Raw genomic sequence first — 23531 nt, 5'->3', positions numbered from 1 at the left:
AGGCAGAGACACAGGCAGAGGGAGAAGCAGGCTCCATGCACCGGGAGCCCGACGTGGGATTCGATCCCGGGTCTCCAGGATCGCGCCCTGGGCCAAAGGCAGGCGCTAAACCGCTGCACCACCCAGGGATCCCAAGAATCACTATATTGAATATACTTCAATAACTTAAAAAAATTCACAAAGTAATATTCTGTTTTATAATTAGGAAGAAAACACTCTACAGAGCTTTCATGGGTTTATAGTTGGTGCACTGGAACTCAACACTTATTTTGTGTAACATTGCTCAATGGGGCATAGGACACTATAATTATAGCTTAATCATAGTAAAACTGAACCTTTTTATTAGTAAGATTCTTTCAGCAGTGAAGAGAACCTAATGAAAGTGTGACAAAATAATTTCAGATTGTTGTGTACTAAAATTTATGAGACTTGTACTAAGGTTTGTCTTTAAATACTATACACAAAATGTAGGTGTGATAATTGATATGTATATGCATTGGCCTACAACTTCCCTATATCCATATTTATCTATGAGTTTTTCTGAAAAATGGTGGTGGGGAATGATTAGGGTATTTTTGTTAAATTGTGGTAAAATGTATATAACATAAAACTTGCCATTTTAAGGATTGTTATGTATACGGTTCAGTGGTATTAAGTACATTTACACTGCTATGCAACTATCACCATCATCTATGTCCAAAACTTTTTCACCACCCCAAACAGAAGCTCTGCACCCATTAAACATGAACTCCCAGCCCCCAAGCCCTGGTAATGTCTAGTCTACTTTCTATCTCTATGAACCTGATTCTGTCATGTACTCCATATAAGTGGAATTATAGAAAATTTGCCCTTCTGTGTCTGGCTTATTTCACCAACTATAATATCCCCAGAGATCATCCATGTTATTGCATATGTCAGAATTTCTTTCTTTCAATGGGTGAATAATAATCCACTGTATGTATACACCACATTTTGTTTATCCATTCATCACTGATGGACACTTTGATTGCTTCCACATTTTGGCTATTGCGAATAATGCTACTGTGAACATTAGTATACAAATACCTGGTCAAGTCCTTACTTTCAATCCTTTTGGGTAAATACCCAGAAGTGGAATTGCTGGGTCATATGATAACTATATGTTTAATTTTTTTAAAGGAATCATCATCTATCTTCTGCAGTGGCTGCACCATTTTACATTTCTACCAGCAATGCACAGGGTTCTAATTTCTACACATCAAAATGATTATCCTTTAAAGATAAAAATATCATTTTAATCTTGTGATATTTCTGGTCTTATTTCTTTTAATTTTTCTTCTTTTTGTTACTTGTTTTTGTCACTGAAATCAAAATGACAGGATTTATTATACAAAACAGTTTGATTAGAAACCCTAATTCCAAGAAGTCTACTGAAAAAGAAAAAGTTTAAAAAGCTAATTCACAGAACAGTCACATGAATTGGGGTCAGAGGGCAGTTTCCTCCCTAAAATCTGCCAAGCTACATTCCTTAGAACTTGATGGAAAATTTAACTTACAAGAAGCAGAGAAGGAAGACAAAGGCAAGCTCTGATGATAGTAAACTAAAGGAAAGTATTTACAAATGAAGAAGGGACAATGAAGTTTCAGGGTTCAGATGGAGGTAGAATTAAAGATAAAATTAGATAATGTTTACCTCCATTTTCTGTAGCTTCCAGTGGAGAAGTAATCAAGAGGTAGGATTATTTTTCTGACATTTTCTTCTGACTGTTGTACAACATCGAATTATGAGTATTTGTTTTAAAATATTATATGCACTTGTTTTGATAAAATTAAGAAATGTTTAAAGATTGGAATTAAGTAAAACATTCAATGTTTGAAACAGGCCAGAATTAGAATCATCATATTAGCATGAAGAACTAATCACCTAACAAATAAATAAAATGATAGGATTCATAAAGCAATTTGTTTAATTAACATACAAAAATATAATTTCTCAGGTTCACTATACTACGCTTGTCACAACACTTCATAAAATACTCACATAGACATTCAATCTCCATAGTTCTAAATTTGCTAATATCATAATAGTAAAACAGAATATTTTACATGTATATTTAGCAATTTCATATGAAAATACATTCTCCAAAAACGTAATAATTTCTGTTTTACAAAATACAGTAATACAAATTTAGGGAAAAAATTGGCATTTTTATGATAAATCCAAATTTCTTTTTAAAGAGAGATAAAGAGAGGTTAGTTGAATTTCACCAAAATCAATTCAAAATAGAATTTCAGAATTACCATCTGGATATGAAGAAATAATGCGACCATCTTTCAGAGTTATTTTTAAATTATTCATAGAGGATTTTGATTAGTTTAGCTACTACATGCACATTGAGACTATTTCCAAGTAGCCGATAACGCTGCTTCACTGTTATCTTCTCAGGAAATCCTAGAAAAGAGAGATAATAATTTATAATACAATCATTTATAATATTAACTTCCAGAGATAAAAGATGTAACCTTTAGTAAGAACATAGTGGTCATTCACATAAGTAAGTCCCTAAGATTGACATGAAATTCAATTAACAAATGAGAATTTGAAGCCAAAAATATAAGATTACATTGCTTACACAATGTGATATTATCATATCACATAACATATTATGCTCAGTGTATACATGAGTACACCCATAACATCCACAAAATTCATCGAAATCTGTATTTTAAAGCACTTTAGGAAGTGGTGGCTACTATTATTTCACAGTTGTTTTCCTTTACTTAATAACAGCTTTATGGAGATAAAATTAACCCTTTTAAAATGTATAATTCAGTGGCTTTTAGAACAGAGTTTTGTATCATCTCCACTATTTAATTCCAGAACATTTTTATTACCTCAAAAAGAAGGCTGGCCCACAGCTAACATCGTGCTCAAAAGTAGAAAGCTAAAAATTTTCCCGTAAGATCAGAAACAAGACAAGGATGCCCACTCTGGCCCCTTTTATTCAATATGGTATTAGAAGTCTTACCCAGAGCAATTAGGCAAAAGAAAATGAGGTAACAGGCATCCAAATTGGAAAGGACAAAGCAAAACTGTCACAATTTGCTGATGACATATTATATATACAAAACCCCCAAAGACTCCACCAAAAAACCTGTTAGAACTAATGAATACAGTGACGTTTCAGGATACAAATTAACATACAAAGAGCTGTTGTGCTTCTATACACTGACAACAAACTATCAGAAAGAGAAATTAAGAAAACAATCCCATTTACAATTCCAACAAAAAGAATAAAATGCCTAGGAATAAATTTAACCAAGGAGGTAAAAGATCCATACACTAAAAACTGGGGGACACTGATGAAAGAAATGAAAGATACAAATGGAAAGATAGTCCATGCTAATGGATTAGAAGAATTATTAGTAAAATGTCCACTATCTAAAGCAGTCTACATATTCAAGGCAATTCCTATCAAAATTCCAATGGCATTTGTGTAGAATACACAATCCTAGAATTCAAAAGGAACCACAAAGGACCCTAAATAGCCAAAGCAATCTTCGGAAAGAACAAGCTGGAAGCATCATGCTCTGGCACACAAATATTAACTCAAAATAGATTAAAGACTAGAATGTAAGACCTGAAACCATCAATACCTAAAAGAAAACAGTCAATAAAGTAAGAGTCAGTCTTGGCAACAGATTTTTGGATTTGAATCCAAAAGCAAAGGCAAAAAAAAAAGTAAAAATTAACAAATGAGACTACATCAAACTAAAAGCTTTTGCACAACCAAGCAAAGAAAATCATCAACAAAACGAAAAGAAAGGCACTCTACAGAACGGGAGAAAAATATTTGTAAATCATAAATCTGATAAGGGGTTTATATATGCAAAATATATTGAGGGAATGTATACTGGTGTAGCCACTATGGAAAACAGTATGAAGATTCCTCAACAAATTAAAAATAAAATTATCATATGATCCAGCAATTTCACTTCTGGGTATTTATGGAATAAAAATGAAAACACTGATTTGAAAAGATATATGCACCTCATGTTCATTGCAGTATTTACAATAGCCAAGATATGGAAACAACCTATGCACACACACAAACACATACACACACAGAGGAATACTATGCAGTCATAACGGAAAGAATGAAATGTTGCCATTTGCAATAATACAGATGGACAGAGAAAAAAGCAAATATTCTGTGATCTCACTTATATGTGAAATCTAAGAAACAAAGCAAGGAAAGACATACAAAAAAAAAATCACACTCACAGATACAACAAACTGGTGGTTGGGTGGAGTGGCAAAATGGGTTAAAGAGGTTGGAAGGCACAAATTTCCAGCTATAAAATAAATAAGACCTGAGTAATGCACAGCCTGGGACTATAGTTAATAATACTCTATTGTGTATTTGAAAAGTTACAATAAATCCTCATTACAAGAAACAAATTTTTTAGAACTATGTATATGATGATAGATGTTCACTAGACTTTTTGTGGTGATCATCTCTCAATGTATGTACATATCAAATCATCATGGTGCACACCTAAAACTGTAACAATATTATATGTCAATTATGTCTCACTTAAAAGATAAAGAGGGATGCTGGGCTGGCTGAGGTGGTGAAGCATGTGACTCTTGAACTCGGGATCATGAGTTTGAGACCCACATTGGATGTATAGATTACTTAGAAATAAAATCTTAAAAAAAAAAAAAAAAAAAGAAAGAAAGCTGGCATCCATTAGCAATCATCTCCCCATTGCCCCTCCCTGTCCTTCAACTACTAATCTAGTTTCTGTATCTATGTATTTGCCTATTCTGGACATTCCATATCAATGGAACCATATGTTGTCTTTTGTTTCTGGCTTCTTTCACTAAGCATTTTTCAAGATTCATTCATTCATCATAACATGATGTACCAACACTACCTCCTCTTTAAACACTATTCGATGGCATGGATAGATCGTATTTTATTTATCCAGTTATCTACCAATAGACATTGGATTGTTTCTACTTTTTGATTATGAATAATGCTGTTATAAACATTATGTATACATTTTTTTGTGGACATGTGTTTTCAGCTTTCTTGGATATATTCCTGGGGGTGAAAATGCTGACTCATAATGTAATTCCACATCTAACATTTGAGGAACTCCTGAACTGTTCTTCAAAGTAGCTGCACCATTTTATATTCCCACCAGCAATGGATAAGGGATCTGATTTCTCAAAAATCTTTGTCAATACTATTACTGTCATTTTTGTGAAACAGTATCTTATTTGATTACATTTTCCTAATAATTAATGATGAAGATATCTATTCATGTGCTTACTGGCCATTTGTCTATTTTCTTTGGAAAACATCTATTCAAATCCTTTGCCCATTTTTAGTTGAATTATTTTTCTTTTTATTATTGAGTTGTGAGAGTTCTTTATATATTCTGGATACAAGTCCCTCAAGCTGTTTTTTTTTTTTATATTCTGTTTCCACAAATACACTTTCTCATATTGCACTTCCATTTGCTATATTCTTTTTCAAACAAAATTTGGCCTACAGATACAAAATTTGCTAGAACAAAGCCTTGCAAATAGCAACATAAAAGACTGTCCATGAAGTATACACTATAATGTTAGTTACAATTTTCATATTTAGTATCCTCTGGCATAGCAATTAAATAAAGGAAAAGCAATTTATACAACAAAATGAAGGAAATAATTAAAAAGTATTAATAAAAGCAAATGGTATGTTTTGTGAGGACCAGAAGGAAGAGTTGGTTATGATAAAGTTGCTTCATCAACACTTGACATTATATTTACTGTAATAAAATAAGTGATTACATAATAAAATTATATTTGCAATTGAGCAAGACCATAAAATTGCTATTATAAAGATAATATGTCTTAGGCAAGTAAATTAGTCATCTAAAAAATTGTTTCATTCAAATTAGCCAGAGATACAAATATATCACAGACTTTTAGAATATTCCAGGGATGACCTTTTGTAATATTAAGATTACATCAAAGAGTAAGAAAGGTTTGAAAGCATAAAGTCAGATTTGTAAAAATTATATACGTGTGAGTGCTTGTGTATTTTATATAAAGATATAACTTTTTAAATTAAAAGGTGACTTTTAAAAACTTGGGTACATTAAAAATAATAACAATCTTCAAAAACAAAGAAACATAGCATTAACAAGGTCAAGATAACAGCTTTCATTCCGTAAGTATAGGTTAGTGGCCTCTTCCAAAGCTCGCTATCTCACAAATGCACGCCACTAGCCACAAAAAGAACCAGCACAAAATGTATGAAAGGATCGATACAAATCCATCATTGACAGTGCACAAGCAGCTCAAACAATGCCCATTTCAGATTCAGAGTCAATAATTTTGGAAGCACACATGAAGGACAGTTCTGTCACAGTGCTGCTCAGGGGTGACATTAGTCAAGCCTGATTATACAAATATATCACATTCTTTAAAAGAAACTTAAGCAATTAAAAAGGCTTTCTTGTATGTATTATACATATATTTTCAGAAAGCTGTGAAAAATCCTAATTTACCCACATACAATTTTTAAATGATCAGAAAAAAATATTTATGAAGGCTAAAAAAGCAAAATTAATGTCCAATATTTTAAAAATAAAAGCTGACATTTAAATTTTATATTGTATGTCAGATGGTGGGCAAACACTTTCCATATTATAATTCACTTAATGGTCACAATGACCCTGTGAAATTGATGCTGGGATTACCCCCATTCTACAGAGGGGTAAACAAAAGCAGAGGGTTAAGGTGCTGTTAGGATTCAAACTTCCTCAGTGTGACTCTGGGGTCCATGCTACGTGTCTGTATTTCTGCACTGACTCTACTGTTTAAAGAAGCATGCACTCAAAACGTAGGAATTAGTTATTAGATAGTAAATCTCTTCTCTCTGTAGTTCTATGGAAAATACCTTTGATTGCTCATCCTATAAAAGAAAAAAAAAAGTAAACAAAAAGGCAGACTGGGAACTAAATTCCTGAGTCTAATTTTTAGCTCTTTATTTGTTTTATGATGTTCTCACTCATTTTGTGACATAGACTAAGACAAGGAAAGTTTGTGTTTTTTTTAAATAACACTCCCCAGGATATTTGCGACTGAATGAGATCACCAAGAAAAAGGCAGAGAGTTACAAAATAAACCTGGTTGCTGTGACTACACTCAGAGAACCAATTACCAAGAGGAGAGTCAAATTATATAGTCATTTTATTCGTAAGGTACAGAAGGGTGTGTTCCAAAACCTCATCTGTAAGTCCATTATTTAGAATTTAAAACATGATCTATTTAACTCATTATCTGCTTCAAAAAGAGTACTGTATTAATATCACAATACTGGATTTAGAAGACTTTGGCTTTTCTGCAATCAATCCCCCAGTGTTATCAAACACATGTGTCCTCTTTATGTAGACCTGGAAGCATATTAGGGAGGTCTTTCCCCTCACACTCCCAGTCACCAGGAGCCAGGTACTGGCAACACACTCCCGACAGCCAAAGAAGCTGGTGGCATCACTACCACGGAGAGCACAGGCACCAGGAAGGAGGGGTCAGGGATGGGGCAGGGTGCTTTACAAGGCAAGGGCAACATGTCCAATCTCTTAACACCAACAATTCCTAAATTGTCTGGACCACAAAGGAGGTTAGGACTTAGTCCTTCGCACTCTGCAACTGCATCTTCATTTTTGTTCTTGAGATTCCCTGCTTCAGACACCATAATCTCTTGTCCATTCTGGCATCTGTGCTCCTGAATCACCCTTTCTTTCCGCTAGGAAAACACTTTCCCAGTCCACCTCTCCACCTTCTCTTTTCTCCACTTACAGGGAGGACAAAAGGTGGGTAACTGATCAGTATGTGTCTTTGAAGAGGGTAAATACAAATACACTCTCCATCAAAAAAATAAATTAATTCCTCAACCACTTTTTTATTTCCTCATAAAGAGGGCATTTCTAGGCATTCTTTCACAAGATCTAGTGTAGGGTTATTACAACAGGACTTCTAGAATCAAGAAAATAAAGCTGGAGAAAGACATGCTATTAACTACCATCGGTGGGGAGAGGGGAAGAACTGTGGATTTGGTCCTTCTTCCCTGAAAACCATGTAAGACCATTAGTGGAATAAAAGGAGAGGGCGTGGAGGCTGAAGGAAATGGACTCAGTCAGGTTAGGAACAAAAGCAGGAAGAAGAGGGAAGGAAAATGTCAAAAATGGTCTGACTAGGACAGGAAGATTCCTTACATCCATCTCTCTGGGCAAGGATGTATTCATAAAATACACCTGTTGAGTCTCTTTTGAACTCTGGGACCTTTAATACACAAAAGCTGGGGTCTGTGTGTATCCCACATACCGAACTCTGAAGGAAATCCAAGGAGATTTGCTATTTCTTTAGGAGTGAAATATCGAAGTTTAAGCATTAACAATTTTGTTATCTTTTCCTCTTGAGACAAATTGGTAAGGGATTTGTAGATATCCTCAATCTGTAAGAAAACAGTCAAGATAATTGATAAAGTAGAGTGCCAGTAGATTTGTTAAGATAAGATCATCTCTTGTGAGACACTTTAAAAAGGATGAACATACAGTGTGCTGTAATAGCCAGTAGCAAAATGCACAGGGCAAAACGTCTCTTCCAATGGATTCTGTAATTGGCCCATCATGGGCAATATAAACTTCAAAACTGAAATGTCTGAAAACAAAGAACTTGATGTTGAACAAGTCAGGAAACTTCTTGTTTACTTGTCATTTCTGATTCCTCAAAAATTAAATCATAAGAAATAAACAATGGCAACACGACATAAAGAAATAAGTAAGAGATAAAAAAGAAACCTGATCAACCAATGAAATCAACTTCATAATGCTAACAGATATATCATTAAAATATTTACTATTTATGATCAATTTCATCAAATTATTTTCTTAAAATGATAAAATACATCTGGTAACTATAAATTCTTAAATCCATTCATTTGCCTCTAATAGCATTTTTACCATGGGTAAATTTTACTAATGGTAAGAGTTTAATTCAGCATAATAGAAAATAATGTGATTTGACTTCAAAATGATACAAAAGTATAAAATATTTTTATAGCATATCAAGCTTGTTTTCAACTATGATGCCCTGAAGAGTTTACAAATGGAGTATTAATAAAGAGTCTTGCTAAGCTGTAGCTTTCTTTCCCTAAAAGGTAGTTTTATAGTGTGTGATCCAAAGGAATATTAAGATATTTGTGCATCATTTTAGAGAACATTAGATATTGTATGCTGCATTTCAATTTACTCCTTATGGAACAAAAAGAATAGCAAAGATAAGAATAAGAAAAGAGAAAGTAAAATGTGAAATATTCTTTGTATATAAATTCATCTAGCAACAAGAAATAAAAAAAATGTGTATATTCATTCCCAATTTAACATATACAATTATTTTAATATTCTCAAATTCTAAGTATTAAATAGGTTTATTTAAAATAATTTTCAAATATTTTAGTTCTAAAACAATATACAATACCTGCACATCCTCTGTAGTCTGTAACACAGATCCTGTCCCTTCTACGTAGCTTCCATAACTGTAAGATTAACACGTGTATTATGCAGCATCTAATGTATTTGTTAATGTGAAATTTCTTAAATATTTCTGAAATGCATTAACCAATCTACATAGTTACATCCTTCTGAAATAGTCTGAAACACACAAATAAGTGAAAAATCACTGGGCGAAAGACATAAGATCATTCTATTTAAACCTGGCATAGTCTTTTGAGTTGTGTAAAAACCACTTGGAATCATACATTATTATTATTTCTTTGTATTGTCAGTATCTTAATGCTCATCACTAGAAAGCATGCATTTGTATGCTTTATATCCAAATTTATATCCAAATTGTATGATTTATATCCAAATGCTCTTCAATATTCGCATCCCTGACACATTAAACCAAACATTATATAGGTGAAAATAAATTGCTACTATTTCTTAACTCCTGTACCATCACCTCTGTTTTCTCATATGTGTGTATGGTGTATGTGTATATGTACAGATATAGATATATAGATATATATCATCTACACTAAAATAGGCTTTTATAGAAAGGCTTCCCTTATACCATCTTTATAATTACAAAAGAATTTCAAGGTTGTGTTTTATTACCAAACTGATAAGTCTTGCCTTATCAGACTTGAAACAGACAACAGCTGAGTAAAGTCTTTTAAGGCAATGGAAAGCAATAAATCAGTTGCCCTGGAAGTACAAGGGCAGAACATGATAAAATCAGAGTAAATCTGGTATGGTTGAGGTGGGACATAGTACGCATGAAAGCTAACTAGTGGGTGAAAATAAAGACTGAAGATTCAAATCAAACAGTTACTCATCAAGTGAGGTTGAGTGGCATTAACAAAGAAGAGATCGAGATCTTTTACAAAATTTTCTGGAAAGGCCTGATTTTCCCCTTCTTTGTAGGTTTAAAAAAATCGATAAAAAAACATATTAACTTTCAAAAAATAACCCAAAGGTAACCAATAAAAGTCATTATGATATACTATGAGAACGATAAAGTTCTTTATGTACTTATATATAGTAACATTCAGTTGATATTATATAATGAAAAAAGTACATAATAACAGATACAGTATATTACCACTTACCTAAAAAAGGGGGTGAAACATATATATATATATATATATTTTTTGAAACATATATATTTAAATAAACCCTCACACATAATACCTTTGGAAGATTAGAGAGTAAATTGAAATGTCTGGTTGTATGTAAGCAGGAAAACTGGATGAGCAAGAGAGAGACAGAAAAAGGAGTCTCACAATCTGTACCTTTGATTTTTGAACCATAAAACCACATTATTTATTTTTAAAAATTGAGTAAAATTTAAATTTGCTTTAACATGCGCCAGATGATTTAATTTTATTTCTTCATATTAAAACTTAATTTCTTCTTATATATTGATGAGAGTGGACATAAATTTTTGAGGTCTGAAGTGCCATAAAAAGAAAGGTGCTAAAAAGTAGCAAATTCAGTATCTACACAAACCATGTTTCCACCATGGGTAATTAAGCTCTTATGAAGGTCACCAAACAAACGGCATTGTGTTTTATGAGCACTTTTGTGGGATGTGCACATAATGTTCTGCCAGAAGGAATTTTCACTCGTGCATTCTATTGGAACACGAAAGCAAGCAATTAAGGGGGAAAAAAATCATTCTAGCAGAAACATTTTGTAAAATGCTTCTTGTTTTGAGAAGTTCTAAAAGAAATAATAGCCATAAAAACCTGGCTATCTTAAATATACCATTTTAAGAGTCTTTTTAAACCTACCCTTTGGTAAAGCATGTGGACCTTCGGCAAGTGGGCTTAACAATGTCTAGCAAAAGAGCGTATTTCAGCAATGACTTTGGTGGTAAAAAATACTGATTCATGTCAACATCATCTTCAAGAAAATCTTTTAACATTTGCACAGAGAGATCATTGTCTTGGTGATGTTTCCGGTCAAGTTCTTGTATAGTTTCGAGCTTAAAAAGAATGGTCTCTTTTCCAGAACACTGTCTGCCCTTATCAAAGCAAATATTTGGTTCAATTTTCTTTCTTTCAATTTTATTTTCTGCATCTATTGTATTTTTTTCTGGATTTTCAGATTCAGTTTTGGGGAACTCCATCAGCACCTGGCATTAAGGGAAAATACACAGTCCGTTAAAAGCTTTACTAAAAATAAGAGACAAATTAATAACGTTTAATTTATGTTATACAAAAAAATATCTTTAGCCTTTAGAGAGTTGTCATTAAAAACACAGAAATTGTGATTTACTTGTATTTATACAAGTTATTATAAATTTTCATCATATAGCTATAGTGTCATCAGGCTACAACTGATTTATTTCATGGAATTACTGCTTATCATATTTATAAATAAAAACAACATTCAACAAAGCAATAGGAAGTATGTTGAATTTAGTATCATATTTTAAAAAGAGGTTTAGAAAGTCACAGTAGTTTTGGGATGAATAAATCATGGGATTAAAAGGCACAGCATTAAAAAAAGAAAAAAAAGAAAGAAACATTAACATTTCCAGAAAATGTGTATTGGATCAAAGTTTGCCATATCCCTTCATTAAAAAAGAAAAACTGGAACATATGCATGGTCTAAAGGAAAACTAGTAATTAAAAAAGGGAAAGCTTTTTCCCCTAAAAGGTTATTTGTACTCATGAGTCCCATAGGAAAACCCTGTTCCTCCAAAACATGTAACCATGCATAATGAATGTCCTAGTTTGTAAAAGAAAAATAGTTCCAGGGATTTTTAATGCTGATGTCTTTGTTAATACAGTTTATATATTGTTTTTGGAATTGACGACCATGGAAAGGGAGATGTATTGGTATGATATGGTAGGGGACCCAAATGACACTACTGATCCCCTGTTAGGAGGACATAACTTTCGAGTTCTTACCTGTGATTGGTTTTTGTTTTTTTTTTTTTAAGATTTTATTTATTTATTTATTCATGAGAGACACAGAGAGAGAGAGAGAGAGATAGGGAGGGAGAGAGAGAGAGAGAGAGGCAGAGACACAGGCAGAGGGAGAAGCAGGCTCCATGCAGGGAGCCCAACGTGGGACTCAATCCCGGGTGTCCAGGATCACACCCTGGGCTGCAGAAGGCGCTAAACCGCTGTGCCATGCCACTGGGGCTGCCCTTACCTGTGATTGTTAAGGAGAACTTTACTGAACCATCGAAATTCTGTTTTCCACAGCAATTTTGACGGAAACATGCACAGCTGCTTGCATTATTAGAGATCCTATCCATAGCAATTGAGCATTTTATTCTAGCTTGTACTAATCACTATGTTTTAATCAACTAAGGCTAAATAGCACTGACTTCAAAGAAAATGCAACCAATGTGTTAAAATACTGTTAAGCCATTGTTAAGATAGTATAATTGAATTTTAACACAAATAATCAATGGCTTCTATCGGAGGGAAAATGACGCAGTCAATGGTCAAAAGGGAAGTAATAGGGGAAAAAGAGGATACAGCTTTGACGATAGTTTTTTTTTTTTTAACTTTTAACATATATTTTTTATAACAATGAAAGAAAAGTTTTATTTTTTGTCTTGTTTAAAACAATAAAAACAGCATCAGGAGAGGAAAAAGCCCTAGAAAACAGACCTAGGTTGTGGTCTATATTACAGATTCAGTAAGACATATATAAGCTTCCACAAAGTAGTTCTTGAAATAAATTAACAGACTGAGATATACTTATAATAGATTAATAATAATAATAAAAATATTAACAATAACAACAATACCTGACCAGGGGCTTGAAAAGGTAATGGTTCTGACTGAAGCTTTGCAATAAGGAAATACCGTAGCCTTGAATTTGGAATGCCAAACTGGAGAAAACAGCAGTTGGTTATGACAGGGAATTAGAGAGATCTGTATCAACTGTCACACCTGACAAAAAAAACTCATATAGGTTTGTGTTTAGTTTCTGCTAGAAAGAATTCTGTTATTAATATGTAGAGGACTAATTTTTGTACTAAATTCTTAACCTTTTAAATTGTGCTTTGTATCTTTATTCGAATGAACAGAGATTGAATCTGATGAGTCTTTGAATCATTTTCATTTTATATTTCCCAGATAAGAAATTATATAGACATTCTCACATTCATTATTAATAATAACCATAAAAAATAAAATTCAAATATAGCTATTCTTGGCTATTTATTGCCTCAACTTATTAAAAAAGGAGGACACACTAAATTTTAAAAGTTAGAAGGCAATAAATATGAAATAAACTTAATGAGATCAGACATAATGCCAATTTTCATAGTACACGTACATCTAATTTTTGAAACGAGTTTTCTTTTAATTTCAAGGCAAATAATTATATAATAGGCTAAAGATAATAAAAAGCTAACAAACACAATAATAAAAGAAAAAATAGTTATACTTGTAATGTAAAAGATCAAATATCTTATCATAACTGCTTACTTTAATTTCATATTCATGAAATAGAAGCAAAGTTTGCATTTTATTTTATTTTAATTCCAGTACAGCTAACATACAGTATTATATTAGTTTCAGGTGTACAATACAGAGATTCAGCACTTCCATACAACATCTGGTGCTCATCACAAGTGCACTTCTTAATCCCCATCCCCTATTTAACCCATCCCTCACTGACCCTCACCCTACAGCCCTCCTTGCCCCCAACAATCCATTTGTTCTCTAAAGAGTCTGTTTCTTGGTTTGTCTCTTTTTTTTCCCCTTTGCTTATATGTTTTGATTCTTAAATTCCACATATGAGTGAAATCATACAATACTTATCTTTCTCTGACCTATTTTGCTTAGCATTATACCCTCTAGTTCCATCCATATCATTGCAAATGGCAAGATTTCAGTGTTTGCATTTTTAATAGTTCTAAAAATCTAACCAGAAAACTATCATATGTTCATTTTGTTTTCTATTTTGGATTATTTTGAAGCATTACCAAACTACAGCACACCAGATTTGGAAAGCCAAATAGCACAGATTTTCAAAATACACTATCCTTTATATCCTTTATATATATATATATATATAAAGGATATATACATATAAAGGAGATATATATATATATCCTTTATTTTCTGTGTGAAAAGAAATTTATATTTTCTATAAGCTATAAGCTATATATTTTCCATAAAATACATATAAATAAATCTATATGCCTGTACCACATTCTTTAGAAAGACCTATGCCTGAGCTAATTTCAAGATTTAAGTATAATATTATTCAAAACAGATCTATTCTTTTTATTGAGTCAAATTCCCTTTAGGAAGATTTATGGGAAAGTTGATCATTGTGATACCTACAGAGGTTGGAGATAATAGAAATTCTTGGTACTGAAAACCGCAATTTTCTAACGTTTGTATTAATAGGTCTCTGAAAAGAAAAAAGAAAAAATGTCAACCCTATAGTTGGAAATGGGGTTCTTATACAAAAATTATACATAAAACTTCATTTTATGTGAAAACTATATCTCCACCAAAGTTGTTTAGGAAGTGAATGATCCTAGGTCTTAATTATTAAGTCTAGTACTTGAGAAATTACATTTCTCAAAAAAAATATAAAAATGATTTCTATTATAAACAAAGCTGCCAGATAATTTATCCCAACTGGAGCTATATTCTATCCAGAGTTAGAATCACTAGCTGATTGCTGATGATAAGTTGCTATTGGAATGGAACTCTGTCTGTAGCAAGTCAGATGGGGGAGCCCTGATAAGATAGCAGCAGGTTCAAGGACAGGGATATTTTCTGGCTGGGGTTACCATCTGAAAGGGATCTGACCCAAGGAACGCTTCTCCAAACTGCAGGACAGAAAATGCCTATCAACACAAACATTTCTTACTGAGAACATTCCTACTTCTAAAGAAACAGGCAACAATATAAGCAACTAAAATTGAGAAATACCATTTTGTTTAAAATGAGTGCTCATTCTGCAAAAATTCAGACATATCAAAATGGGAGAATCAGGTGAACCTAAGTTTGTGAAACTTTGTATTATTAATTAGTCAAAATCAATATTAACGAATAAAATATATATATAAAATGTCAGACTGTATGGATTTAAGATCTTTATTGCACAACAGTTTCTACAATATACCAAGTTTAAAATGGACACAATGCAGATACTTTTTTACCTTGTAGAAGATACTTCAAAACCTTTGACATTTTCTAAAAGAACATATTTTGGTAGTTTCTGTAATCTAAAACAAAAACAAAAACAAATGGAATTCTAAACATGTCATTGCTAAGAAGTAAGAAGTAAAGAAAATCCTTGTGGGAACTATGAGATTAAGTAATTTTCTAAATCCTCCCTTTTTATAAAAGGATTTTATAGAGGATAGAGACAACTTACATTTTATTCATTTTCCCCATAAAAATGGCATAGCTAATGAAATTAACATTTGAAATGTTCATTTCCACTGAACTTTATCAGAAAACATGGGTTCAGGGCTGCCATTTACATAGAATGGCAGCTTCTAGGGTTAGCACAGTTTGCAGGCCTTGGGCAGCAACATTCACTAACATTAGCATCATTTGCATTTATTTTGAGAGAGGCAATAGAATTTAGCTATTAGACTGTAATTCCCTGTCACTCACTGTAGGGGCAACCACGGAATTGGCAAACATTTACAGTTATTCTATCAGGGCAGAAGAATATAAAAGGCATGCACAGTATCTGAAGGCTGCTAATCTCTATAAAATGACAAATATCACATTCTTCCAAATCCAAAGGTTTAAATTTAAGGTATATATGTACAAAAATCTAAGTTTTTACCTTGGGAGAATATTTAGAATATATAAGAGGCTATTTGTCCTTGGATCAGTCACATCACCTTGTAGGCCAATTCTAAAGGATAAAGAAGGTACAAGTAAAATTCACCATGAATCTTACTTATAGAAAGATACGAAATCACTTTTAAAACATCGAAACTGAGAGAACTAAAAGTAGTTGGTCTTCACAAAAAATATTATCTTTGTTGCTATAGAGAACAAAATTCATTTATTCACTTAATTAAAAAGAAAAAAAACCCTTGCCTAATAAATATATATATTATAAAACAATATGCCAAATGACTTACATGAGGCAAAGAACTGAGAAGAACAAATAGTCAATAGAGAATAACCTCAATTACCCTCTTAAAATCACTTTGTTTAGGAAACACACACACAACTGGCTGATTACACCTTTTGCTCTGTCCCAGATGAGACAACAAAGGTCAGATGAATGAGCTGCTTGGTAGGGTGGCAACATAGAGTCATGGAATTGATAACTAACCACCATCTACATGGACCATAGTTAGGTAAGACAAAGCCAATTTCGTCCAATGTAAATAGTAGAGACTTAACCTGAATGCCTGATTTTCAATGTGATCGAGAATCAAGCAGAAACGAAGACTTGGATTGGGCCTGGGTAGTAGAAACAGAGGACAAGGGTTTAAGACCTGGTTATTTACTAGCTTCATTGTCTTAGATTAGTGACTTGACATCACTTGTCAGTTCCCTCATACCTTCCAGCAGGGCCAGAATCATCTGTGGATCTGAGGCTCAGATGGAGACTTAGAGTAAACTTGAATAGACACCTCAAAAATCTTGTGTCCCTTTCCTCTCAGGGTTGCAATTATGACAGTATTACAGAATCAGTTACTGCTGCCACCAGCAGCTGGAGATGGGCTGCTGGTAGTAGGGAAGACACAGGAGGCCCTGTGCAGTAATACATGAGGCTGCGCAGTGCTAGGGCTGCATTCTGTTCTGTGCCTCCTACTCACTGTAGTTCAACAGGCCATATGCTTGCATATGCTTGGAGGCATCTTTACATGGAATGCCCTCTGCCTTTTCTGATAAATTCCCAATCTGCTTTCAGACACAGTTCAGATATTGCCTCTCAGAGAATTCCTGTCTCCTACCATGCAGCAAGCCATTTTCCCCTCTGTGTTCTCACAGCACTTCTAGAATTCATTTATCACATAGTTTGTATCATATGATATGATAATTATTTGTCAATCATTTCCCTTAGACTATAAGCTCCTTGAGGATGGGAACTACAGTATCAAAAGCAATGCCTGGCTCACAAGGACACAATAAATCCTTGGGGAATTAATTTCCTATAGAGTTGTTTAAATAAAGCAAAACTTAGATGGAAATTAAGCATGAGAATATTCATTTAAATCAGAATATTTATTACATGTGACATCCCATTTAAAATCATCTTAAGTATTTAAATAGGAATTATAAAATAATTGACAAATCCTGGCTCTCACATTTTCTAAGTATATGGCCTTAAAGAAAGTTACTTAATCTTTCTATGCCTCATATTCTCACCTATAAAATGATGATAATATAAACACCTATTCCATAGGCTTGTTAAATTAAATAGCATACTCCATTGTAAGACAGAGGCTTGTTACTATTATTTAAGATAACTAAAAATATCTAAATGAGGATGAATTAATCAAGATTTCATCTAAGATATAATTCCCTGAAACACACAGCCAAATACTGTATAATAAAAAAATGAATTACAATACAGCTATAAAAAGTCAGAATTACTCAATATATATATATATAAATTCTGAGAAACATAAAATTCATAAACACATTCTTAATTAGCTTTTAAATTTAACATTAATTTAAAATTGAATATGACATTTACTTTATTAACCAGTTAAAAAGATATTCCTGAATACTCATAAGTTTAATTAATTTAAGGTAATTTAGGTCATAAATAAATACTGTAAATATCTTAGGTCAATATAAAAGAGGTCCCAGACAGTCTCTGCATATCTTCTATTGACGAAACCGCTTTGCTCATTTGGTAGTAATTGCTATGTCCTTTATGATCAATGCTGAATTATAAATATGAGTAGATAAGAGGAATTATTTATGAAGATTGTCAAAATTATAAAAATGCAGCTAATAGTCTTCAAAGTGTCCACGCTTGAAACCATGGTATAATTTGATTTAATGAATTCCTGGAAAGTACTCTTCCTCAACAAAGAAATATTTATTATACATACCTGGTGAATGGTTGACAGGGAGGGCTCATTAAAATCATATTGAAAGACAATTTGTCAAACTCTTCTAGTGTAATGCCCTAAGGAACAAACATTTGGGGAAAAAATATAAAAAGATGCATAGAATAGTGAAGAAGGAAAAATGCTAATTATAACTGAATATATCATAAATTATAACCCTTAATAGTTTTATTTATAATACTTAAAAGTTTATATAACACTTAACATTTTTCAAATTAACTTCAGTTAAACTAACTTTCCAAAGCAATCTCATGAAGAAAGTTGGAGAAGTAAATTGAAGCTATGAAAAACTAAGTGGCTTCCCCCAAGACTCTGAGCCAGCCAAAGCAGAGCTGGAACGCTAATTTCCTGAATCCTAACTCTTTCACACCTCTGTGGCACCTCAAGTCTAACACCGCTTTGTTTTCTGGAGTGAAACATAGAGAACTTCATTTATAATTAAAGAATTCTTAGCATAGGGTCTAAGAGAATGTGTAAGACCTTTCTATCAATAATATTTTCTATTTAGGAAATGTACACTGACCAGTCACTATCTGCCCCGCCTCCCCGCCCAAGTAAGGTCTCTGTTAAATTATTACAAAATGAAAAAAGTCCCATTTTCAGATATCCATAATTATCATATTATTTTATAGTCGTGTGTAGTCAAAAAACTTCAAAAGGTAACAGTTAAGATTAATGAATATAATCCCTATTGGGCTAAGTAGTTGAAAATGTGCATCAATTTCATAGATGAAAAGATAAATACAGTACAGTGGTCTGTCCATCTCTGTGGTTTCCCCAGTCAATCTGGGTCCAGAAACAGATGATCCTCCTTCTGACTTATGGTCAGGTCACTAGTAGTCTAACCCTAATGTCACAATGCCTACATCATTCACCTCACTTCATCTCATCATGCAGGATCTCGTCATCCTACACTAGCGCAAGAAGAGGGGTGAGTACAATATATATGGAGAGAGAGAGAGAGAAAGAGACTGCAATCACATAACTTTTGCTAAAGTATACTGTTGTAATTGTTCTATTTATCATTAGTTATTGTTGTTAATCTCTTACTGTGCCTAATTTATATTTACCTTTATTATAGGTATGTACATACAGGAATAAACATGGTATATATACAGAATTCAGGACTATCTGAGATTTCAGGTATCTGGGGTATTGGAACGCACTCCCAGTGGATAAGGGGGGGTCTGCTGTACAGAGAAACAAGCCATGGGTTTTCCAATTCTCAGTGTGTATGCTTCACCAGAAACAAGCAACAAGACTAGAATCACAACTTTCCTAATTATATGACACGTTTCTTAAGTTCAAGGACATGAATAAAGCAGGACAAGCTTTATTCTGAGTTCTGTAAAGAGTGAATTAACCTGGGGAACACATTGGTTGTCTCTATTGTATTAAAAGTTTGAATGTACGTGTCTATCATTTTTAAATCACAGGCTTTTCAGTAGTTGAAGGTATATATGTAAAATAAAAGCAAAATTATTTACTGAAAAGTTCCTACAGCACCTCTGAAACCCTGGAATCTAGGGAAACAATGTGAAGATCATGCACTGCCCAGTCTGTCAGAAAACACAGAGCAGAGCAGTATTAGGCAGCACATCCTACTCAAGTTAAAGAACCTGTCAACACTGGGCTATTGTGATAAGCAACTTCCTGACTTCCTAACTAAATATGGATTGATTGAAGCTAAACTTCAAAAACTAAAGTAAAAATAAAACAACAGTCTTTTATATCAGGAGCATCCTATGTCTAAAATCTGAAGGAAGTAATCCAAGTTACTGCTTCCAATACAGCTTGGCATTGAAAAAAAAATTACATTTTAAAGGGTTCTTCAAAATAGTGAGTTTTAAAATAGTTGCCCAAACCATTCACAACTTCATTTAACCTGGCATTTGAGTCACTAAATGTGTTGAAATTTAAGAAAGTAGTTATGGAGATACACAAATTATCTCTAATAATTTGATATTTGAAACCTAATGGAAATCTATTCTTTTTCTATAACCTGGCCATACAAGTCATAAAAACATCTTTGTTTAGCGAACATTTGGTCAACACAGTGTGATAGCACTGTTTATTACATTTGATGAGCAGTTTTATTTGTTCCCTTACTAGCTTTATTCTTTTTGCAGAAAGGCTCCTGGCTCTTCTCATACTTAATTTTCATGTAACCTTTAGGAAAAACTTGGTAGGTTAGAAAACAATTCCTGACTACTCTAGTAAACTGTAGCTAATCTAAAGAGAACTGCAATTTGTATAATATTCAGTCATACTTCCAATTCTTCAAATACCTTTTATTCCCACATGGGTCATGCATATTTCTTGTTACTTATTTCTTAGTGTTTGTAAGTTTCTTGTTGCTACTATAAATAGGAACTTTCTTCTATTTTATTTTCTAACATGTCTTTGTTTGTATATATAGTAAGATACTGGTTATCATATTTTTATAAACAGCCTCCTTCTTATATGCACTAATTGTTCCTCATACTATTTTTAGAAAGGTATGTTTTTGTTTTCCAGGCTTATACAATTATTCTTTAGAATCTTCCTTAATATTTACATGCTATTTCTCTTGCATGAGTATGCTACTGAACAATCCATAACAATACTAAATAACAGTGTGAACGGTAGACATCTTTGTTTTATTCATTATTTTAGTGAGGATGCTTTTAAAGTTTTATCATGTAACATGCTACTAGATGTGGTGATACATGTGTGTGTCTGTGTTTAAACAGAAATAGAAACATACACACAAAGACAGTAAATGACATACACATCTGTAGTAATATGTATTTGTCCTAATTTTATTAAGAGAGATTAAAACCAGTTGGAAAACCCTGCATTTTGTCAAATATTTTCCAATATATAGTTTTGCTCTTTCCAATTATTAACGTGTTGAATAACAGTAATAGAATTCGTAAGTACTAAGCTACTATCATACACCCAAAACAAAATCTATTTTAGTTATACTACATTATTTTTTTAATGTGCTTCTGATCATTTGGTCATATTTTACTTAGAATTTTTGAGTTTATATTCATAAGATAATGATTTTCCTGTGTTGTGGTATATAGTGGGTATCCAATAAATACTGAGTGGATATTTCCTATCATCTCCTGCTCTATGAACTCTGGTGTTATCTTGTGCATAAATACAACAATCAGATCTTTCTTGAGAACTATATTAATCATCATTATAAAAGTAACTTTCTAGGACTCTTAAATGCTCTTGCCTTGAAATTCATTCTAACATCTAGTCTATTCTGAAACTGTCACCCTTTGTTACCGTTTTCCTGGTATTTGATCATTTTTTTAGCTACAATATATTGTTCATTCAACAATGCTCAGAAAGTGACCTACCAATATTTCAGAGTATGTATTATATGCCAGGCATTGCGCTAAGCCTGTGACAACAATGTTTCTGCTTATGTGAAGTTTATATAGTAGCGGCTAGTAATTCCTCATTTCCTACCTAGATGAATTACAGACTTTAGTTTTATTTTACTAGTTATTTTTATAACTGAGGAGTCTTCCTCCTGGTTATAACCCTCTCTGAATGTTCAGGCCTGCCTGTAGACAGTGACAAAGGCTTTACCCCACAGGCCTTGAGGAGAAACAATCTTTCCCACTCCAGAATTGGAATATGACCAGCACGTCAAGTCTCTGTGGGCTGCTGCAGTCAAGGATTCAGGTGCCCTGGCCAGCACATTCTTCATATGTTTGCATGTCTGGTTCTCTTTATCTGAGGCCTTGGGCAGAGATCCTCTGCATACAGCTCTGCCAAGGCTTCCTTAAGGGAGAAGGTGGTGGAAATTTGGAAGACACTTCCCACTCTGGCTGGTACTCGGCACTTAACATTCCTTGCCTTCCTCCCTTATGATTCTCCCAAGGATCCACCCAAGGCCAGCACTCCTTCGACATTACGCTGACCCCCACATCTGCTCTCCCCTAGTGTGTTGTCGCATGGGGAAATGAAGAGGGGGGCACTGGTGTTTTATTTTACAGACTTGCTTATATCACCACAGTAAGTGATAAAGGCTCACTCTTTCATTTTTGTCTTGCTGTTTTAAGAAGCTACTCTGACCCCTGAGAGCTCAGCTGTCTTGCCCAGCTCAGCTAAGCTCCTAACAGTAACATTAAACAGTCTCCTAAAATAAATATCCATAGCTTCATTTCTGTTTCAAACAGACATGTTTTTTGAGTCTCACTTTCTTCTCTTACTTCAATCACATTATTATTTCTACACTACAAAGGTGCACAATATTTTTACCCAGTTTCCTAATCATAATTTCTTTCCTAAATTGGTAGCTTTATTCCAGGGTTCTCTTACTTGGACTCATCTCTTGCTTTGTTAGATTAAGTGAAGGAGTCATTTTTCAATAAGGGCCCAATGAATACTACAGTTCATGAATTGTTATAGGTTTTATTTTAGGAATTTTCCCCCTCTATTTCTGTTAATACTCTTGTTCCTTTTCTTTTATTGTCTTCTCCAGAGGTACTAATTATTTTTATTGTATCATTTTTGTCTTCAGTAGTTATCATTTATTCTACAACATTTGATCTGTATTTCTTTTCCATTTTAATTTATTTTTCTCAAGTTAAATCCTTTACAATTCTGTTTGCAGCACTGCCCATTTTACTTTTTGCTACTCTGACATGACTTTCATTTCTATAGTGGTTTTATTTTTCTCCTCTTTCTTTTTTCCCTGACCACTGTTACTTTTCCAGTCCAATTACTGTCTTACTGCTTTTTGAGCATTGAGTACATTTATTTGAGTTCTTGTTTTGAAGATACCATGTTTTATTTAATGCCTGAAGCTCATGGAGGCATGTGTGTTTGAAACTTACATACATAAATTCTTAACATAATTTTCTGTTGTATATTCTGCTTTCTGTTTACATTTTTACCTTATTTAAAAATTACTATATTAGTATAGCCT

General features: G+C 33.1%; 1 protein-coding gene and 1 long non-coding RNA gene across 7 annotated transcripts in view; one reads left to right on the top strand and one right to left on the bottom strand.

Annotated features, from left to right (window-relative positions):
* Positions 1 to 23531, top strand: part of LOC140633317 (uncharacterized) — a 115303-nt gene that overhangs the window by 30689 nt on the left and 61083 nt on the right. The gene's annotated exons all lie outside the window — the stretch shown is intronic.
* Positions 1929 to 23531, bottom strand: part of TRDMT1 (tRNA aspartic acid methyltransferase 1) — a 74579-nt gene continuing 52976 nt past the window's right edge. For 4 of the 6 annotated variants that reach the window (XM_072825667.1, XM_072825670.1, XM_072825666.1 and 1 more), the window contains 9 exons: positions 18578 to 18654; positions 16339 to 16410; positions 15698 to 15763; positions 14868 to 14937; positions 13319 to 13402; positions 11340 to 11683; positions 9524 to 9581; positions 8369 to 8498; positions 1929 to 2431 (listed from right to left, as the gene is read on the bottom strand). In XM_072825667.1, coding sequence (XP_072681768.1) covers positions 2331 to 2431; positions 8369 to 8498; positions 9524 to 9581; positions 11340 to 11683; positions 13319 to 13402; positions 14868 to 14937; positions 15698 to 15763; positions 16339 to 16410; positions 18578 to 18615 — 963 coding nt within the window. In that variant the 5' untranslated portion in view covers positions 18616 to 18654 and the 3' untranslated portion in view covers positions 1929 to 2330. Of the gene's footprint in view, positions 2432 to 8368; positions 8499 to 8598; positions 8705 to 9523; positions 9582 to 11339; positions 11684 to 13318; positions 13403 to 14867; positions 14938 to 15697; positions 15764 to 16338; positions 16411 to 18577; positions 18655 to 19345; positions 19398 to 23531 lie in introns of those variants that run through there. The other 2 variants (XR_012030932.1, XM_072825668.1) reach the window with 2 other exon arrangements.

The sequence above is a fragment of the Canis lupus genome, chromosome 5 (assembly GCF_048164855.1).
Source record: "Canis lupus baileyi chromosome 5, mCanLup2.hap1, whole genome shotgun sequence".
NCBI lineage: Eukaryota > Metazoa > Chordata > Mammalia > Carnivora > Canidae > Canis > Canis lupus.
This window is presented reverse-complemented; position numbering and strand designations above follow the sequence as displayed.